Below are 22008 nucleotides of genomic sequence, written 5' to 3' on the forward strand. Positions count from 1 at the left end.
TAGCAGTAGCCATGTGTCTGTGTGTGTATTTCGGACTTGCGTTCAGACAACTTGGGTTCCATTCCCGAAGCTGCAAACAGTACGATCAATTGGTTAGCTGCAAAAAATCCAAGTGACAACGTTAGACTAGAACAGCACATAAACGGACCATCATGGGCCTTTCGATGTCGCCTTGACGGCTGATAGTGACATTAGATTAGAACAGCACATAAATGTGACTCAGATTACCTGAAATGATTGCAATGCGTACGCGAAGCGAGAGGAAACATGTGCGAAGCATGAGGAAACTAGGGCGAAGCACGAGAAAGTGAGCGCGCAGCGTGACAGCCCTCCGCAGGAGCAAGTGCGAGGGGCCCAAAGGGCCCACAAGCACTTGTTATTACTACTACTGCTACCACTGCTACTACAACTACTATTACTACTATTAGTGCACCCAAGTGGGTGTTCTGTTACGAGCCGCGTGTGTGTGTTTGTGTCATGCTCAGCTGTTAAAAAAATATTTTCCATTACAAATTGCAGTTTATGTAAACCAAGATGTGATTTGTGAAGCAGTGTGTAATCGCGTAATGATTTTTTTTAGCTGTCTATCTATCTATCTATAGCCAGACGCCTTCATTCCGTAAGGGGTGGCCAGAAACAGATCGTCTCTATGTCGCCGTCCCCTGCCATTGCGCTGCCCTCCCCCCAACTCACACACCCCTCTCTCATTTACCTTTCCATTCCTTCCCTCCAGATACAGATAAACAGACAGATTGACAGATCTCCATACAGGTAGAGGCAGACAAATAGATGGTAAATTAATATATGCTTAGATGGCTTTCTTTTCGATTCTGCACGAATTTCATCATCATCATCATCATCATCATCACCTGTAGTCTGTCGTCCATCTGCCATCCGTCATCTATCATCCACCACCATTATCCATCACCCCTCCTTCTCCTCCTTCTTATCATCATCATCATCATCATCATCATCATCATCCGTCTCATCATCATCATCATCATCATTCCTCATTATCTGTCATCATTATCATCATCTCTCCATCTTCCATTATCATCACGAAACATCATCATTCATCATTGTCATCAACGTCCACCACCATCATCATCATCATCATTACCATCATCCATCATCGTTATCACCATCCATCACCATCATCATCATCATCCACCATTAATCATGATCATTCATCATCATCATCCATCATCCGTCGTCCTTCGTCTAGCATCTAATATCATCATTCATTATCCATCATCATCACCATCATCCATCGCCCATCATTCACCATCATCATCCATCATCCAATATCATCCAGCATCTAACATCCGTCATCATCGTTCATCATCATCATCATCCATAATCATTAACCATCATCATCATCCCTCATCATCATCCATCATCGTAATCCATCGGCTGTCACCCGTCGTTCACACTCGCTGACATTTATCAGCATCATCCATTATCATCATACATCAATCATCATCATCATCATTCATTATCTTCGTACATCATGAGTATCCATCAGCATAATCCAAAATCCTCATCATCATCCCTATCCAATATCTACCACTCAGTATTCTTCATTTATCATCATCATCATCATTCATCCATCATACAGTATATCATGCATCAAGTATCATCATCATCATCATATATCATGGATCATGTTTCATCACCATCATCATCATCATCATCATCGTATAGCAGCAACGCGCGCTTTGTGAGTATGTGATGAGCAAGCGAGAGTCATGTTATCACAATTTCCCTCTGATATAAAATCTCTTATATTTGATTGCCAAAGCTGATGCCAAAATAGACAGTATTATGACAGAAAATCATTTTTATTTTTATTTCGTAATTGAGGCGCTCAAAGATTAGACCCGAGCACTTCCTTGGATAACTGGAGATTCCAAGGGGTTCCTGGACATTTATGGGTGAGTTTTTAGTTGATAACAAAATTTACTGCATGGATGTATCACATGCAGAAAGAATTTCAGCACTATTTCACATAGGAGTAAAGTTATTAGCTTCTGCTTTGCGTGACGGTCTGCTCATTCCCAAACTTAACTGAGAGCAGACATCGCTCGCTCGCTCGTAATCTTGTATCATGTATCACCATCATCATTATGGCCAGTATCTGTCATCATTATTTACCATCATCATCAACACTTTCAGTCACAAGACGGCGGTAAAGTGTATCACTCCCACTTGAACGAGCTGGATACACATTCCTCATGCCGTCACTGAAGGTAAAGTTTGTTACAACTGTTCATGCGTCAGTGCCATCCGTTGAGGAAAAGCGCAGATACTCCCCCCCCCCCCCCGCCCCCATATCCCACCTGCAAAGCGGTTCAGTTGCCATCTATATCGAGGGACGGCGGTTTGTCGTCGGGTGTGCATTCCAATGGTGGCGTGAAACTGAACAGTGATCATTAAAAGTTCTTTGTGAGTGTTGCTTGATACACTTCTCCACATTTTTTTTTTTACATCTTTACCAGCAATAGGACTGATATAAATTAGCGAACTGTGAAGTGAACGGGTAGTTCATTCATCCAGCAACGAGGAATAAATGTGCACTATCCTCATTCGTTGTTCCTGGTTCCCTAATACTTCTGTAAGGCGGGTAGATTCATAAAGAAGAAAAAACACATTAATAATTTGTACGGCACGATCCGTTTCATGAACTATACAATACCTGGTGCTGTACAAACACTTGGTCTGCTCTTTAATGGGCAGACAGATGGATACGCCAGCACAAGCGATACAAGTTATTCATCACTTACAAATTAGGAGCTGGAAATAGTACAAGACTAAAACTGGATTTTCACCCGTGCGAAATCAGTTCAAAATGATAACTGGGAGAAAATATGTAGTAATTTTTATTAATGAGATACAATGGACGTAAACATAAAGACTACTTTTTTTTTACCAAAAAGTTTGAACAGTTACTTACACGACTGCCTTTGGGAGAGTAGTGGTGAAGCGAGTCCAGGCGGGGTGGAGTGCTGGAGTGAAGGAGGAAGCTAGGTGGAAAGTGTCGCAGTCTACAGAGGGTGGAGCGCACAACTCCTGCACCAGCTGCCACGTCCGACCGTTATCAATAGAATACTGCAGATCCACTCGGGAGGTCTGACTGGCCATCGTACATCCCATATTGATATCAAACTGAACCACTGTGGACTCTGAAGCTTGAAAGTCCCAGGTCTCGGTATATCGAGGAGCTGCAGGGATCACACGTCATCATCATCATCATCATCATTAATCCACAAAGGTTTCTTAACTCTCCTCACTCTGATTTATTAGTTGCTATCTGTTCTACCATCCAACACAGCCCACCACATATTTCACAGAAATTTCATTCGTACACCTTATACCTTGCGAGCCTCTTCCTCTCACTCCACCTCAAAAGTGCCACACTATTATCATAGTTTTTCCTTTGTTAGTTGGGTTACACAAAACGTGACATCCTGTTATTATATTTCATCAAACCCTTATCCACACGCAGTCTTACACCTTTACCACTTTGTTTACCAGCGAATAATTCAGTTAGGTAACGAATTTGATTAGGAATGTTTAAGGTGTGTGTTGGGGGGGGCGAGTGCTGCCAAAATAATAACTGACGTGAGAACACCACGGTGCAATACTGATGTAGAAGGAGCCCTGAAGATCAGAAGTAAAGAGTAGATGTGACTGATGAAAGGAGTTCATATTAACGAAGCTGAGGGGGAAAATTACGTACAGGGAGGTGGGAAAAAAAAATAAAGACAGGCTTACACAGGGCTAGGTAGAAAATTAATCGAAATATCCTGGAAAGGCTGGCACAACCGTATCAATGAATATGAAAAAATGGGAAAATGGAGGCCAAAAGTTACAAAATAATCAAACATGAAACACATATAAGAGACAGGCGGGAATATTATTTTGAAAAAGTTATGATGAGGAATCAAGAGGAAAAGGAATGTGTTTGGTGACGCAAAAGGAGAGAATGTGTTCATGACTATTTGAAGGCCTGAAAGTGAAGTAGTCACTAAAAAGCTGCGAGATGAGGAGGCACTTACTTTGATAAGGTATCTGCGGAAATCGTTCAGTGCAGCTGGAGGGCTGCGATGAAACTAGTTTTGAAAATATACTCGTATGCTAGAGAACCTGGAGGCATGAAGTTTACCAATGGAGTCGTGAATGACTAATTGTTCCGCGGTACTAAAAATGAAAACTTAAAAACTCGTAAGTTCGCTGATAAATACAGTAAAATACATGAGAGAGCACTCCTTAATAAGGTTAAAGAATCATCAAAATGTTTGGTAAGAGTTTATCAAGATGCCTACCAGAATGTTAGGATAGAGTAATCTTTGCACCAGCACAGTTATTGAAGAAAACATATGAAAATTCACTTATTTATAACATGGGCCTGTAAAGATTAACACACACACACACACACACACACACACACACACACACACACACACACACACACACACACACACACACACACACACACACATCATGAACCCACTTGAGAAAAAAAAAAAAAGTGAAGGTATGAAGCACATTCATGACTGAACCCTGAAGTTATGGAGAGACAGAATAGGTGAGGCTACAAGAGAAGGTCTGGATAACACAAGTGTCGTTATCAGCAGGTTCTATAATGCTGGACCTGAGTGGTATTTGTCCGTAAATTTCGGAACATGTCATTACTGTCGGAGACTCAAAACTCGGACACTGCTGAAGAGACTCTGTGTGGGAGTAGCAGCAAAAAAATACCTAGGTTATCTTCGGCAACTCAGTGGATTAATAAGAATCATTGTACCTTCCAACTACAAGGAGCGGCCATAAACTGGAAAAAGTCATCTGACTGCAGCCAGAAAATACCTAAATTAGCTGTGTCAGCAATAGGGCTATTGAGTTATATAGCTGATTTAATCGTACATAATACATAGCTAACAAAATGGTTTATACAGTATAAAGTGTTTAGTTTTTCTGAATATATATATAATAAAAAAAAGTAGACGTGCAGTTTTTTCTTGTACCTTCAGAGACAACAAGGAAAGTGCATTCACAATCCTGCGATATGCAGGCCGATCTGAAAGAATTACAATATAATATTCCTGCGTCATAAGAAGCTAGTAACCCGACGTAAAAGCTACATGATCGATATGGTGCCATATGTGAGGGGGTGATATCCCTGGATTCGCTCAGTGAGTAGTAATAGTAGTCGTAGAGTAGTAGTAGTAGTAGTAGTAGTTACTGTTGTTGTTGTTATAGAAGTGGTAGTAGTGGTTGCAGTAGTAGTGGATGGGGGCACATTCTACAACATGTCCTAAGAGATCAGTGCGATATCTGGCTTTCTTCCCCAGTTTTGTATCGTTTACAGGTTTTGGAGTGAGGCTGACCTCCCTGAAGTTAATGGTGGAAAAATGTATATAGTGGAATACATTATCAAGGAACCAGTTGTACTGACTTGAAAAGTTTCCATGAAATCCATGACCTCACTCTTCCCTATTTATGATCGTTTTTACATTTGGTAAGGGGGGGGGCAGACCCCAAGAATCATGGAGGGGGGGGGGCACGTTCCGCACATACCGCATTACGAATGACAGTCCATTATACAGCTTATACTAAGAGTTCAAAGCCACATCCGCCCTCTTTTTGCTATTTTTTTTATTTACTTGTTTTTTATTTGGTGAGAATCTCTGACCCAACCTTAAAATCATGTTTGGAAAATTGTACTGTATATAGCGGAAAAACCTTTGGGGTGAAGGACTCACCTGGGATGTTTCATTCATATCCACCAATTAGCCTAGGAGAAGTTACACACACACACACACACACACACACACACACACACACACACACACACACACACACACACACAGAGGATGAATTTCGTGCAATGGTACAGGGCGAGTTGCCGAAAATGATGGCATCCTGCTTCGCAGGACTGATAAGACTACTTCACTGTACCTGTAAGCTTATAAGACATTGAGTGGAAGAGGGACTGCTCGGTGACATGTATTGTACCTCGAATGACTGTTCAGCGTACACCCACCTGCCGCACCGGAGAAGAGCAAGACGCTGGTGTTCGAGTCGCAGCCTGGAGTGACAGCTTGACCCGCCTGCTGGAACCAGGGGTCGGAGGTGGACCTGTCGCTATCCATGTCGTCGAAGAGTGCAAGAGGCAGCGTCTCATTGGCCAGCACCATTACGTTGTCCAGGTGCCACTCAGCCCGCTCCCCTGACATTTAACCAGGAATGTTTTTACTGCAGGAGAAAAGACTACGAAGCTGAAAGTCTGCAAATTAGCCCATTACAAAGGTCTAAATGAGAGCCAGGGTAAAAATCCGTTCATTTCGAGAACCTGGAGAAATTGCATTTAAAATTCTAGAGGTTATGACCAACGTAAAATATAGAATGATGGACACAACATCTAAAAATACACTACTATGGAAGTACATCATTACTACTACAGATCTTGGTAATTAAACATTTAGTAAATATCGTCACTCCATTATTAATTGACCATTTACTTCCTGCACACACACACACACACACACACACACACACACACACACACACACACACACACACACACACACACACACACACACACACACACACACACACACACACACACACACACACCATCAGCAATATATTTTGGATCATAAAAACAAACTCTATCTATCTATCTATCTATCTATAGCCCGACGCCCTAATCCCGCCAAGGGTGGCCGCAGACAAAACGCCTCCAAGTCACTCTGTCACCCACCATTTGACTCCCCTCCCCCCAACTCACCCCCCCCTCCCTCATATGCCTCTCAACTCCATCCCTCCACCTCATCCTCGGTCTACCCCTCCCTCTCCCTCCCTCCACCTCACCTACATACACCCTCTTAGTCAGTCTTTCATTCTCCATCCTCTCCACATGTCCAAACCACCTCAGTGTATTTCTCCTAATCTTTTCAACCACATCCACATCTACCCCACAACGTTCCTTCACTTCTTCATTCGTCAACCTGTCCCTCCATGTCACTCCACATGCTCCTCTCAAGTAACTCATTTCCACTGCTCTCACTCTTGACTTGTTCCCCTCTTGCAAGGTCCACGCCTCGCTTCCATACGTCAGGGTAGGGATCACAATACCATCATGCAGTGACTTCTTAACTTCCATACTCACCTCCCTATTTCTCATCACTGCTTTCAGTGTGCCAACAACCTTCCTTCCCTGCTGTACCCTTTCACGTACTTCATCCCCCAAAGTTCCATCCTTACTCAAAGAAAACAGAGACAGACCACGTTAAGCCAAGACATACGACATTCTAAGGGTGGGGACATGGAATATGAAGGAGTGAATGATGAAGTGAAAGAGAGAGAGATTGTTCAGGTGCTTAAGGATGCAAGAGTGGAGGTATGTGGACTGACTGAAACTAAATGGAAAGGTGAAAGGGTGAGAGAATGGGGATATGATTTAGGTATATGTTCGGGAATTAATGAGAATGAGAGGGCAAGAGAGGGAGTATGTCTGACGACAAGCAAGAAGTGGAAGGAGAAAATAAGAGAGTATGGAACAGTGGGTGCAAAGATTGTATGGGTGAGGATGAAAGTAGGTATACAAGCTTGGGCGATTGTATGTGCGTATGCGCCGACAGAGGACCGAGTGGCAAGAGTGAAAGATGAGTTTTGGGCGAGTGTAGAAGCATGTATGGACAAGTTTGAGAGGAGCGAGAGAGTGTTTTTGACTGGAGACATGAATGGCAAGTTGGAAATGTACGAGTGGATGCAGTGGTTGGTCAGTGGAGTGTGCCAGCTGACGTAGATGGGAATGGTAGTGCTTTGGTGGACATCTGTGTTTGTAAGGGGTTGGCAATAGCCAATACCTACATTCGGCATAAGATGATCCACCGGTATACATGGAGAGTAATGAGGAGGATGGATGGTGAACTTGTTGAACGAAAGGCAATGATAGACTACGTGTGTGTGGATGAGTGAATGAGAAGACAAGTGTTGGATGCAAGAATGTGGAGGGGGTGGGGGAATGGAGTCTCAGACCATCACATAGTGATGGCCAAGGTAAGGCTGCCAAGAAAATGGGAGAAGAGACGAAGGGGAAGACAGGAGGAAACAGCTCCTGTGAGAAGAGTGGAGAAGTTGCAAGATAGTAAGAAAATGGCAGAGTATAAGAGCATAGTGGAAGAGAGATTGGGAAGGTATGAGTTAGAGCAGATGGAAGAGGTGAAAGACGTATGTAAGATATTCACGGAAGAGATAGGCGCAGCGTGTGAGGCGGTTTGTGGAGTGAGGAGGAGATGCAGGGGTGTGCAAGGGACAGCATGGTGGAATGATGAGGTGAAACGAGCTGTGGAACTAAAGAAGAAGGCATATAGTGAATGGCTAGCGATTAGAGGTAGGGTAGAAGATGAGAGAGGGAAGAGAGAGGTATATGTGAATACGAGAAGGGAGGTGAAGAGATTGATGAAGGAGAGTAAGAAGAAAGCGGATGAAGAGTTTGGGAGAAATTTGAGTGTAAAATGGAAGGAGAGTAAGAAATTGTTTAGGAAGGAGGTAAAGAAAGTAAGACAGTGTGAAAGGGGAAATAGTAGGGGAGTGAAAAATGGGAATAACAGATTGTTAGTGGAGAAGAGAGAGAAATTGAGGAGATGGAAGGAGCACTTTGAGGATTTGTTGAATGTAGAGAGTGAGAGCAGTGCGAGTATAAGTGGTTGGGGAATGGCTGGGAGAAGAAGAGTTGAGAGGAGGGAGGAAGAGATCAGTAAGGCGGAAGTAGTGGAGGCAATGAAGAAGATCAAGATGGGAAAGGCCCCAGGAATTAATGGAGTGTGTGGTGAAATGCTGAAGTACGGGGGTTAGATTGTTGTGGAGTGGATATTCAAGTTGTGTAGATTGGCTTGGGAAGAGGGAAGGGCTCCAAAGGACTGGAAATCAGGTATAATTGTTCCTTTACACAAAGGAAAAAGGGAGAGAGAAGTATGTGGTAACCATAGGGGTATTTGCCTTCTTAGTGTGACTAGAAAAATGTATGGTAGAATACTCATTGATAGGGTTAGGCATATAACAGAGGAGCTAGTTGGAGAACAAGGGGGATTTAGGATGGGAAAAGTGTGTGTAGATCAGATATTTGTTCTAAGATGTTTAGTGGAGAAGTATCTAGAGAAGGAAAAGAAAGTGTTTGCTGCCTTCATGGACTTGGAGAAAGCTTATGACAGAATAGATAGGCAAGGTATGTGGAAGGTATTAAGAATATATGGAGTGGATGGGAAATTGTTGAGTGCTGTGAAGAGTATGTACGAAGAAGCTAGGGTTACGGTGCGAGTGGATGGTGAGCTGAGTGAGTTCTTTGATCTAAATGTGGGACTAAAAAGGGGTGTGTGATGTATACATGGCTGTTTAATATATACATGGATGGAGTTGTAAAGGAGGTGCAAGGTAGGGCAGTGGATGTGGGGATGGCTTTAATGAATGAGGGTGAGATGTGGAAGATTCCGGTGTTGCTGTCTGCTGATGATACAGTATTGTTGAGTGAAGATGAACAGGAGTTGCAAGGTTTGGTGAATGAATTTGGGACAGTGTGTAGGAAGAGGAATCTGAAAGTTAATGTAAACAAGAGTAAAGTTATGGTGTTTGAGGAGGAATGAAGTCACATAATGTACAGTGAGGTTGGATGGTAAGGATATGGAGAATGTGAGTGCATTCAAGTACTTGCGTAGTGTGATGAGTAAGGATGGAGGTTTTGGGGATGAAGTGCGTGAAAGGGTACAGCAGGGAAGGAAGGTTGTTGTTTCACTGATAGCAGTGATGAGAAATAGGGAGGTGAGTATGGAAGTTAAGAAGTCAATGCATGACACTATTGTGATCCCTACCCTGACGTATGGAAGCGAGGCATGGACCTTGCAAGAGGAACAAGTCAAGAGTGAGAGCAGTGGAAATGAGGTACTTGAGAGGAGCATGTGGAGTGACATGGAGGGACAGGTTGACGAATGAAGAAGTGAAGGAACGTTGTGGGGTAGATGTGGATGCGGTTGAGAAAAATAGGAGAAATTCACTGAAGTGGTTTGGACATGTGGAGAGAATGGAGAATAAAAGACTGACTAAGATGGTGTATGTAGGTGAAGCTGAGGGAGGCAGAGGGAGGAGAAGACCAAAGATGAAGTGGAGGGATGGAGTTGAGAGGTATATGAGAGAGGGGGAGTGAGCTGGGGGAAGGCAGTCAAATGGTGGGTGATAGAGCGACTTGGAGGCGTTATGTCTGCGGTCACCCTTTGCGGGATTAGGGCGTCGGTCAATAGATAGACAGATAGATAGACAGACATAAATAAAGCTGTGACTGGAAACACCACTCACATAAGATCTTGTTAATTGATTATCACTCAGTTATGTATGGCGATATCTGCCACCGTAGCCACAATCACTTCTGACGCCACAACTGTATTATTACGGCCAGGGTGGATCAAATATAATTACAGTATATATGTATCTGAGGTATATTTAAAAACATTTTCGAAGTATTTGTATTTGTAATTGTATTTTTTGGCACCCAGAAAAAAGGTATTTTGTATTTGTATTTGTATTTCTTCATAATGTTTTATATGTTGTTACTTACAGGCAAATTATGAAATTTTCCGTGCATTATGATGATAAAATGTAATTCTGATGTGTAGGTATTTGTATCTGTAATTGTATTTTTGCATTTGAGAATAAAAGTATTTGTATTTGTATTTTTGTATGATAACTTCAAAAGTTTTGTATTTGTATCTGATCTCTAAAAAAAAAAAAGTATTTGATCGAACCCTTATTACGGCCTTCTTAATGCACTTCTGACATTTCCTGTACCAGTGCTACCGCCAAGTTTAATCCTAGCAACCCACACTCAAACCTAACACCACTGCTACCATCACCAACAGCTTCACTGTTAGGCTATAGGGTTTGGTACCAGCTCCGCTGCAAATAAAATCGCATATAGCCTACTCGAGTCTGCCACTGCAGCGACCATCATTAAGACACGCCTCTGATACCACAGTAGTGTAATCAAGTTATGATGCAAGCACACTTCGGCAACAATGTGGTAAATATACATGACCGATGAACTTCCTCAGCACTGTAGTTAGCTTTTTTAGTAATACTCGTCATCTCCATCTTAACACATCTTCACACATTTACACGGAATGGAGAGATTCTAATTACAGGTCTTTGATCTCATTGCTGACATGAATTAAAGGAGAATGGAAACCCTAGGTAGAGTCATCCCCGCCCTTGCACTTGTGCCATAAGGGGTACGTGAGACTACCTGCTATACATCTGCTGGAAGGTGAAGTTGTCGCGTCCCGGAACCAATACACAGTAGCAGGGTTTCTAGACCCTCACTCTCAACTCTTTTACTCACTTTTCATGGGACAGAGGGAGTGCACAGGTTGCTTCTTTCTTCTATCCCTTGCGATAACATACCGTGTCCAGTGACGTCATACGGCTTATGATACTGATATCTCACTCGTCCCTCCCCTCTCAGGACCAGATATCAGCAATAGTTACAATCAAGAGGTGGCGGCTTATGAGTGACTCGCTCGTCCTTGCACTTAGTCACTAAGGAAAAGTCGTTAACACAACTACCTTTCCCTATTCACTATTTGAAGCTTAAACACTCCTGAATTTATTAACTCATTTAAAGAATATGTCAGTAAACTTTTCACAGGCCTGAAGGCGTACTCGACTTCTCACACACGGACAGATAAAGAGTCAAACAAACAAACAATAAATATCTTCCGAAAAAATGCTAAACACTTAAACACGAGACAGCCGAGGGGCTCTTGTTGAAAAACAGCTTGAACATGTAAACATCTTAAACAGTCCCCACACCAGTACAAGACCTCCACACAGACATAATGAAACGACTTCCTCCCCTCACCTTACTTTATGTACAGTACCTCAACGCTAGCCAGTCAATCATCCTAGAAAGTAGTCCGTGATCTCTCACTGGACCACTTCCCCGGTATTATATTACACACAATAAAAGCAATTCCGGCCAGAGACAGGAAAAAATGTTGGTCAGTTACCAGACACAAACTGGGCAGGGGTTATTTAAGACATGGAGTAAACATCAAAAATTTCCAGCAGAAACTTTTTTCCAAACACTGGTACAGTAGTCACCACTTTTAAAAGAATCGTTACAAGAGCCAGTAAATCTCATATCCCGAGTGACAGCCCTCAGAACTCCAACCATAACTTCTCCCCTCAAACAAAACAATTAATCAAGAACAGAAATATATTAAACAGAAAAACTCAACCCACCCTATCAGAACTGAAAATCTTACACAGTCTAAACATTATAAATGAAATGATTAAGACACACAAGATAGAAAAAAAAGTTTGACAACTGTAGGCAGTGAACGAACAGCAGCAAATTCTGGAAATTAAAAATAGTATGTATATACAGTATATATATCCACATATCGAAAACCTTACCTCTCATCAACTATGGAAGCAAGCAGCGATGGAACTGTGCCCAGGAAGAACGAACAAGCAAACAACCTAATAAATTTCTTAACATCAATCAGTAAAGTGCGCTTTGTGAGCGCGTGACGAGCGAGCGAGCGTTTTTACATTTGCCTATCATCACAATTTCATCTTGGTGTAAACTTTCAACATTTCTGGTGAGGCAGCTGAACAATAACAGAAGAATAATTGAGCTAAAATATTTACTTTCTCACGTTTTCTCTGGATGTGCATATAACGAAGCGCGCCGCATTTATCACACTCGCAATGGTCAGTTCTCTGCTCCCGACTTGCCGTGTGAACGAACTACGTCGGTAAACGATTGGCTATTGATTAAATGATAAAACCCAGAAATGGGGCGATTACCCTTGCTGATTTCATTCCCTAAAGACAGAAAAAATGTTCAAGTAAAATTATGAGCATAATATCCGATACTTAATTGTAAATTATGATCATAATATCCAATATTTAATTGTTAGAATTCATGCAAGAAGACACAGTGTTACAACAGGAAATCTTTTTAAAATCAGTTTCATAGTGCACTATTTCCAATGAAAACATTGGTACATTGCCTCGGAAATATGGTATTACATTTTTTTTTTTTTTTTTTTTTTTTTTTTTTTTGGTATCATGAGTAAGTATATAACTAAAAACAAAATCTACTGGAAGTATCCACTACCAGCTGAATCTCTTCTCTATCTCACACAGTAGAAAAGTTCTTTGCCTCTGAAACTCATCGCGGTCCGGCCGTGTCGTGTCGTGTCGGGCCAGGCCGAGTCATGTCAGGCCGGTCATTTCTCAGCTGAAAGTACAGCAAACATCGCTTCGCTCAATGGTAATAACCCACAAAAACTTGAATCCTCAGCACAAAGCCACGGCTAAAAATTCAGAAAATTCAAAACAAACACACAAACACCTCCTCCATCCACATGACAAGTCCAGTAAATGGTGTTGGGAAAAAAAAACTCATAAAAATAGATCATGATCAGAATTCAAACATCCACAAAAAATCTTGGCCCGACTGCAATACAGTAAGAGCCTATACAGAAATATCCAATTCTGATCTAACAACCAAATCCTCAGTATCTGGAAGAAGGTAACGAACATCCGCTCATTCAGAAAAGAAAAATCTACCATAAGTCCCACATCATCTAAAACAATATCGCTGTTTGCACACTATCCAAAACCGTACATCACCTCCACATCCCTCTATCTGACTCCTTACACATATTCCGACCCAAACCAACATTCAACCACCGCCCAAATCTCAGAGTTAATTGAGCTTATCCTAGATAACTTCAACAAGAAACGGGAACCATTACGAATCAAGCTGGCAGCAGTAGACATAGCACAAAGCATTTGACACAGTTCCAAGACACATTCTTAATTGTAAAATATGAGATGACTGGCCAACTTCCTCTTAAACATGCTAAGGTCTTCTACCAAAACAACTGTTCAAAATTGAATATACTGTCTAACGATGTCCCATAGGACTCAGTCTTTTCATCACATTCTAACCTATCCCTATTCGCCCTGCCATACTCTCCCCCATCAGTAGCAGTACCGTCAACGACTTGACAACAGCTTCGCAACATTCCAAACGCTGGCCAAAAATAAACATGATTTGGGTCATATCGACGCTAGTGTCCCTGTTCATTAAAGAAATAAAGAGAGAGAGAGAGAGAGAGAGAGAGAGAGAGAGAGAGAGAGAGATGGAGAGATGAGAGCGGGCACCATTCTCATCATAGCGAAAACATGTTTTTCAATTACTGACTCGCCTTGGAAAAATATAATACGACACTGTGCCATGGCATCCCAAGTCAACTTAAGAGTTTTGGGCTGCTTGGCTGCCTGTCATTGGTATTTACTGGCATCAAGGTTCTAATTTTCGTCGTTTGAGGAAGCCCTTAACACCTTTCCTAGATTTTTTATTTTTGTTACACCTCATTGTAGTCTTTGTGTTGCATAAATACTTTCAATGCTGCTATACTCTGCATTACTATTGTACGAAAAGATATTAACCACCCTATCCAAACGTAAATAGCTATGGACGAGGTCTTAGGAAGCTTCCTTAACCGATGAGAATGTGAGCCCTACGCATCTAGCCGCAAGTTCAGGTCCGTCGGGGCTTCTCATTATCTGTTTGTCAACTTGAGAAGGAAGGTGCTCCACGGAGGAATGTGCTAAGTGTTCCTTTGTTTGCTGTTGCCATCCATGGTATAATAGATTCCCTGCAGGAAGGAATGTCTTCCTCCCTTTAGGTGGATGACTATGCAACAGGGTTTTGTTGGGCCCTGGATGTCTGATGAGAGAAAAATGCAGCCGGCATTGGAAAGGGTCGCTAACTGGGCGGACCAGAGAGGTGTTTTTCCTCGAACAATACTGTAGCTATGCATTTTTTGTCAGAATCGAGGGAATGCACCCAACCCCGACTTATTTCTGCATATGCGTTGGCTAATAGTGTCTGAAGGAGACCAAGTTTAGTGGGTTAATATTTGAGTGCTGGCTGACTTGGGTTTCACATCTGAAACTTCTAAGGGTGTTTTGTAAGCATGCAGTGAATTAGTTAAGGGTACTGTCTCGAACGAACTTCGTGGGATGCAGACCAAGTCACTCCTACAACCGTAATCAAGTCCTTATTGAGGATCTAAACTTGTGTAGGGTTGTGAGGTGCACACCTCTGCTACTAAACCGCAAAGTTTGGTGTTCTCGATCCTGTGCATCATGCTGGTTTGTGACTTGCTACTGGTGTTATCATATCCTCGTGCCGATTTCTAGCTTGTAGGTGAAGGCTAGCATGCCTCCCCTTTGAATCTGCAGCGCAGATTATTTATCATTCGTTGCTGGAATCATGTGAGACATATGTCGTGGACTCACCTACAGCTATTTGTGTCACAGCAGTCTTTTTTTTTTTTTTAGTATTATGATTCTCATCCACACACTCCACATCCCTCTAGATACAGAGTCAGGCAGATTATGCAGTGGACTTGGAGCCAAATCTCTGTAGTGCCTCGTCTGTCCTGTCTGGCTACCTAGTTTCGCTCCATGGTTCCTTCCAGAGTAGCAGTTCTGCAGATTTTGAAGGCATTAAGTCTTTAGTCTCTTCCCAGACTCTTCAGTTATTTTTGGAACGTTCATCCACGCACCGAGGCACCGATTTCTTGTATATATAGATGGCTCGAAGTCAGACACTGGTGTCAGGTTTGGGGCTTGGTGTTTCCATATTTTGTGAGGGAAGGAAGCTTTATCCAAAAAACATCTATTTGTACTGATGAATTGCCTGCTCTCATTTTAGCTTTTAAAATTATTTCAGCACACGAAAAAAATGTCTTTTAAGGTGAGATTCTCAAAGCGCCATTTTGACCCCTGAGCGTTTTAATTCATCTCATCCCCTGGTCCTTCCCTGTTTTTTAATATGTTTCCTAATTCAGTGACGAGGGTAAACTACTGCCAGTTTTGCTGGGTTCCTGTATGCTTGTTGACATGGACAGCAATGATAGGGCGAATACATTTGCTATGTTGCGTGTTCTCTATGAACCCCTGGGAACTACCCACTTCCTGCTACCGATATGACTCCTTCCTTGAAGTCTGCGATTCGTACCTATTCTTAAAGACAGTGGGATGTTGCTGTCTATACATAAATTAGAGGGAGATGCCCCAAAAGTGCGACTTCAGTGAAGGATCTCCCCTCCATGCCTCAGTGATCAGGAGGTATGGCTGTTGCCCTGCTTCGCACTGGACACTTACGGCTCACTCATGAGTGCCTTATGTATGGTGGGACTCATCAGTATTGTGATGAATTTGCATGGGTTCACTCTTACTGCTCTGTCATTTGCTGGTCGAGTTCCCGAGTCTGGGGGACAGTTTCATAGGTTTTGTCTATAAAGATGGGGAGCTGATGGAGCTTACTATCTGTCTTCTAAGGCTTACATTTTCGTTGGTTAAGCAGGGTTGCTAGCGCCTCTTTCTTTACAACTTAGTTTTGCCTCTGACGCTTCATTTTCGTCTTTTATGTTATCTATGTCATTCCTCTAATGCCAGTACTTTATTCCAAAAACCGCACACAACAGAAATTTTAGCGTATCATATATGAAAAACATTAAACTGTCAAGGAAAAGGTGCTCTCGGAAGCTTCCTTAACCGAAGAGAATAATGAACCCATGCTTGAAGAAACCTCTTTGCTCACCGGCTCTTTATAGTTTTTTTTTTCTCTCTCTTTTTACGATCTTTACCGTATTTTTAATGCTGTTTGTTCCTGCAAGGAGATATTGCTTCCATTCTATTTACATGCAGGTGTTGACGCTTTTTCTGCGTCAAATGACCGAGTTGTTGCAGTTCAGTTCAATCCAGTTACTGGGCAACTTAAGTACAGTAATTCACGGTGCTCTGACTAATGTAGGGATAACTTTTCTTAGCCATCTTTTTATTCTCATTTTCTTCACAAAGACAAGATCACATTCATAAGGTCATTGCCAGTAAACTCCCTGTTGGTCATTTTACTTACTCATTTTTTTTGTCGGAATCGTGTTAAATCTGCCTTTTGCTTTATCAAGCAATTCCGTAAAAAATAAGAGGACATTTCTCAATATATTGTTATTGTAGGTTTGTACATTTCCCACATCTTTTCACTCCCTGCAATCTGTTAACCCAAGACAATATAATAATTCTACCAATGGTTGAAAACTCCAAATTATGACGAAAAGCTTAAATATTTACACTGTGACTACAGCATGACAACACACACACACACACACACACACACACACACACACACACACATACACACACAAACACACACACACACACACACACAAACACACACATACACACACACACACACACACACACACACACACACACACACATACAAACAAACAAACAAACAACTTATTTTAAAGCTGTCCTTCAACTGCAGAAGGCAGACGGCTACTATACTCAACAAAGTATGGTGTGTTTTTCAGTCTTTGGGTGCAAACGTGTGGTGTGACTGCGCAGACCAATTCTGATCCACAAACTTTGCCACAGTCGGCATGTAAAGTCCGGGTTTGCTGGGAGAACTCCCTTTTCGTTGTGCCTCCGTTGCTCTCTGCTCTTCTCTGGCCAATTTCCGAGCTTCATCGAGATGAATAGTTCCTTTCCAGCAGAAGGCATGCCACTGATTTCTGTCAGAGGCATTGGTTTCAAGCTATTTTGGTATGATGCTGTATTTCTTTAGAGTTGTTCTTATATTATCTTTACGTCTCTTCTTCTGTCCCCTTTGCGTTGAGGCGTGCTCTGGGGAGTTGGCCATACAGAAACTCTGGTAGGGAAGGTGGTGCTCATTGTGGCATGCGGAACACGCGTCCGACTCATCTAAGCTGTGTTTTTTTTTTTTTTTTTTTTCTCTGCCACAGCATGATTCCTATGCTGGTTAACTTTGCCCCCGTGAAAAATTTGTGAGTGAGGGACTTTATCCTGCCATGTGTGTCTTAGGATGCACTGTAAGATTCGGATGTGATAGACTTGCAAGCTGTTTGATGTGACGCTGGTAAGTAGTAAAGCGACTCAGCACCGTATAAGAGGTGGAGAGGCATACAGCTGTGTATACTAATACCTTTTGTCTCGATTATCAAGTTGGTGTTTTCAAAGACTCTGGATCTGAGAAGCCCACAAGAGGCTAAGGCGTGGCTGATTCGTGCAAGCGACTTCTCCTGTTCAACGTTTATGCTTATCTGCTGTGAGAACACTTCCATAGCAGGTAAAATTCTCCACCTGCTTTACGTCCTCACCATTTATTTGAATTGCAAAGAGGTTCTGCTAAATTGTTTCCCCGGAAGATATAATTTCTGTTTTACTGACATTTATTTGGAGCCCCACTGCCTGGATTATGTTGGAAACAACAGTGAGACTGTGTTGGTATGGCTTCTGGAGTATGTGTTTGAAGACGTCTGAGATTATTTAAGTTACTATCTAGACGGAACTGGAATTTTTTCCATCATCGGGATTCATTTGTTGGTGACTTAAAAAGGTGACTGCAGGTGAGCTAGGATGCTGAAAATGACAGGAGCAAGGAGTCATCGTCCTTGATTTATGCCCACATCCACATCGAAAGGTTCGGATCTTTGCTCCCACCTACGGACACACAAGCAATCATGTTGTCATGTAAACTCATAAGAATGGCAGAAATTTGTCTGAACTCCATATTTTTGGAAGAGCATTCCATAAAAAAGTTCTCTGTTGACAGTATTAAATGCTTTTGCAAGGACGATGAATGCAATGTACTAGTCACGGTTCTGCTCGTAGTACTTCGTTCTTTACAATATCCAGATTGTGTTTCAGGAAGTGTTAGCTCAGGCAAATGTTTTATCAGTCTGGATAACATTAACTTGGCTAGTACTTAGCTAGCATTCACAAGAGGGAGATACCTCTACTGTTGTCACAATTTGTGTGGCCCTTTTTCTTCTTGTAGATGGTTACAGTATCAGAAGCAAACCATTAAGGTGGAGTCTGTTCTTGGTTCCAGATAGTATCAGATTATGGAGGCCCTGCAGAAGTAACTGGCACACCCCCTTTCATCAGTTCAGACGGTGTGCCATCAGGGCCAGGGTTTTAAATTTTTCTTAGAGTTCGGATGGCCTGAACAGTTTCTGCAAGTGTAGGTGGGACATAGAGATCTGCCGCCTGAGGAGCATTTTGGAAGTTACCAAGGGATATTGCGGCCCACTGTGATTTCTTCGATTCTGTGAGATATTGAAGAGTTGTGCCCATCTTTTCTTGAATTGCTTGCTTGTCATTCAGGAGCTCTCCTTCGGCTGATCAAAAAGGGTTTATGTTGTGTTTGGTTGGCCCATGATGGATTTAAGGGGATTTGTGGTGAACCCATGTTGGTGGTTAATATCAGTCAGTCTCTGCAGCTCTTCTTGCTTGCTCAGTCCACCATTTGTTCTCCATGTCATGCAGTTTCCTTCTGGGTTTCACTCCTGAGATTCTGGAATTCAGTTTTTAGGGTTAAGGAGCTAGGATGAGCCAACCAGTTATGTGCTCTGGTTTTTTCATTGCAAGAAGGGTCATGTATGCCCTCAACATTTTCATCAAACCAGTCATTATGGTGGTGAGTGGAGATGCCAAGAGTTTTCTCTGGAAGTGTTCAGGGAGTTAAGTGTCTTAATGTTCAGCCACTCTGCATCAAGGTTTGTTGGGCGTTGTTGTTCTGATCAAGAGGTGGGACATTGAGAGAGCTTGCCTGTAATAGTGCTGCAGAAGGTGTTACAACTTCTGCCACATTATTTAAACTGGATACAGTTTAGTTTTTTCGTGCATGGTCCTGCGGTGCATTTGTGGGCGTATGATTTTTTTCCAGTTTGGTGATCTATTAGGGATATGGTCTGTTGAGCACTCAGCACCTCTCACAGCTCGGGATATAAGAACTTCTCTTCTGATCTCGCTGCCTTACAACGACAGTCAATTAGGCGCCACAATATCTAGATTGTGAGTGCGTCCATGTGGTCTTGTGTTTTTATTCGCATGTTGAAAAATGGTGTTTATGATGACCAGTCTGTGTTCTGAGCATATGTGAAAGCAGTCTAAGGCCATTGTTGTTCAAAAGTTACCAACACCATGGCAGCCTATCATGCCTTGCAACGCGCGCGCACCACACACACACACACACACACACACACACACACACACACACACACACACACACACACACACACACACACACACACACACACACACACACACACACACACACACACACACACACACACACACACACGGCGCCAGTGGACAAGGCAGTAGGCCTCTTCACAGGGAAGATGGCAACATCATCTGTTTGTTTCCTCAACATTCAAAGTGGGCTAGTGTACTCTGGAAAACATTTGTTTATATGTTTTCTTTCCTTCACTAAGCAAATTACAGCTATTTTACAAATGGCCTGATAAATCCTCCTGCTCATGGCGTTTCACTCAATTTCATTTCCTAGTTCCACAATCTTTTTCCTCTAAGGAGCCTCATCTCTCCTTCCACCAGAACTAAATTGTCTCAGACTACCAACAGCAACTTCCAGTTTTCCATACGCTTAATTCGAAGTTTGAAAGATGTCGGTTGAGCACACAGCACATGACCGTGTCCGTGCTCACGTTACTGATCAGGAATAACCCTAATCATGTATGTACTTTATCTCTCCCCTGTCTTACTGACTACCCAAAATTCTAGAAGCAACTCTGGTCAAACCTACAAGACTCTTTCAGTTCCAATTCCAGTTGCTGTGAAATCTTCACCTTGGGATATTTTAATTATCACTACACACACACACACACACACACACACACACACACACACACACACACTCACCCAGTGACGGGTCGTCCGCCATCATCATGCCAGGGTACTCCTGCCACCAGCGGAACCGTGTGTGCCGGGTTCGCGCCCCCGCGGGGCAATGGGATGTGAAGAATGCGCTCCTCCTTACAGACAAAAGATAATACATTTTATAACATACTGATTTAAAGTTAACTGTACATAAGATTACAATAAAGTACATTACAGTTTAAATTACATAAGATGCATAATAATAAATTATTCTGCTACATTAATATTCCCATTCTCCTCTCCCCATTCAAATAAGTGTGAGCGCGCGCACACGCACACACACACACACACACACACACACACACACACACACACACAATATTGATCACGCATGGTGCAATACCCTGTTGCCACAATATCAACATTTTTATGCAGATATGAGACTAATCAAGCTTCAGCTTGAGGGGCTCTCAGTGGAGCGCATCTCTCCTACAAGAGCAACGTAATTTCCAAACTACACTTCACAGTGGGTTAGGTTTTCTCATCACTGATTAGGGTTCCACAAAAAGTGTTTTCCTGGATCCAGAATCTGTAATACTATCGGGATCGGTCCCAGAAGTTAATCGATTGTTTCCCTGGGACATGGGCTTTCTCTTCCGGCCAAATTTAGTCTAAATCTCTCTTTTAGTTTTTGAGTAATCCTGCTAACAGACAAACAAAGTAACGAAAAAAAAAAAAGGTGGGGGGGGGAAAAACATACTCTTGTCGGAGAGAAGAATGAATACTCAATTTTAGGAAGGTTTAAAATTCCAGTACTGTCACATTTCATTCTGTTTTGCCACTCAGAATTGGGATTACTATTTAACTCATTATAAGGTAAGTAGACTATAACACCTCAGCCGAACAGGCGGTGTTCCCTGAGGTGGATGGCAAGGTGGTGACAGGGAGAGCTGGAGCTCTCGTTTCGGGGCTGTAGCCCTCAGGACCTGGTCCTGACCATCTTACGTTGTTGAACATTTTCACTGTTGTCATTAACACAAAGAGTAAGCCAGCATACTCTCACAAACATCTAGCTCCAACTGCCTAGACCAAATTACATGCACATTACACATCACACCTTCTGTTGTGTCCCTCCCTTAACAGTGGCTGCTACAGTATTAAGAAACAATGCCATGGTACCTCGGACCTCACAAGGCTTTCCTGGTCATCAGGCAA

At 42.4% G+C, this 22008-nt stretch overlaps 1 protein-coding gene across 1 annotated transcript in view; it reads right to left on the reverse strand.

Annotated features, from left to right (window-relative positions):
- Positions 1-22008, reverse strand: part of LOC145415017 (reelin-like) — a 492696-nt gene that overhangs the window by 310844 nt on the left and 159844 nt on the right. The window contains exons 19-20 of the mRNA XM_080284434.1: positions 6047-6232; positions 2954-3221 (exon numbers count right to left, since the gene is read on the reverse strand). Of these exons, the coding sequence (XP_080140560.1) occupies positions 2954-3221; positions 6047-6232 (454 nt within the window). The remainder of the gene's footprint in view (positions 1-2953; positions 3222-6046; positions 6233-22008) is intronic.

Source organism: Coenobita brevimanus, chromosome 101, assembly GCF_032717465.1.
Source record: "Coenobita brevimanus isolate Jiangsu-jjx chromosome 101, ASM3271746v2, whole genome shotgun sequence".
In the NCBI taxonomy this organism is placed as follows: domain Eukaryota; kingdom Metazoa; phylum Arthropoda; class Malacostraca; order Decapoda; family Coenobitidae; genus Coenobita; species Coenobita brevimanus.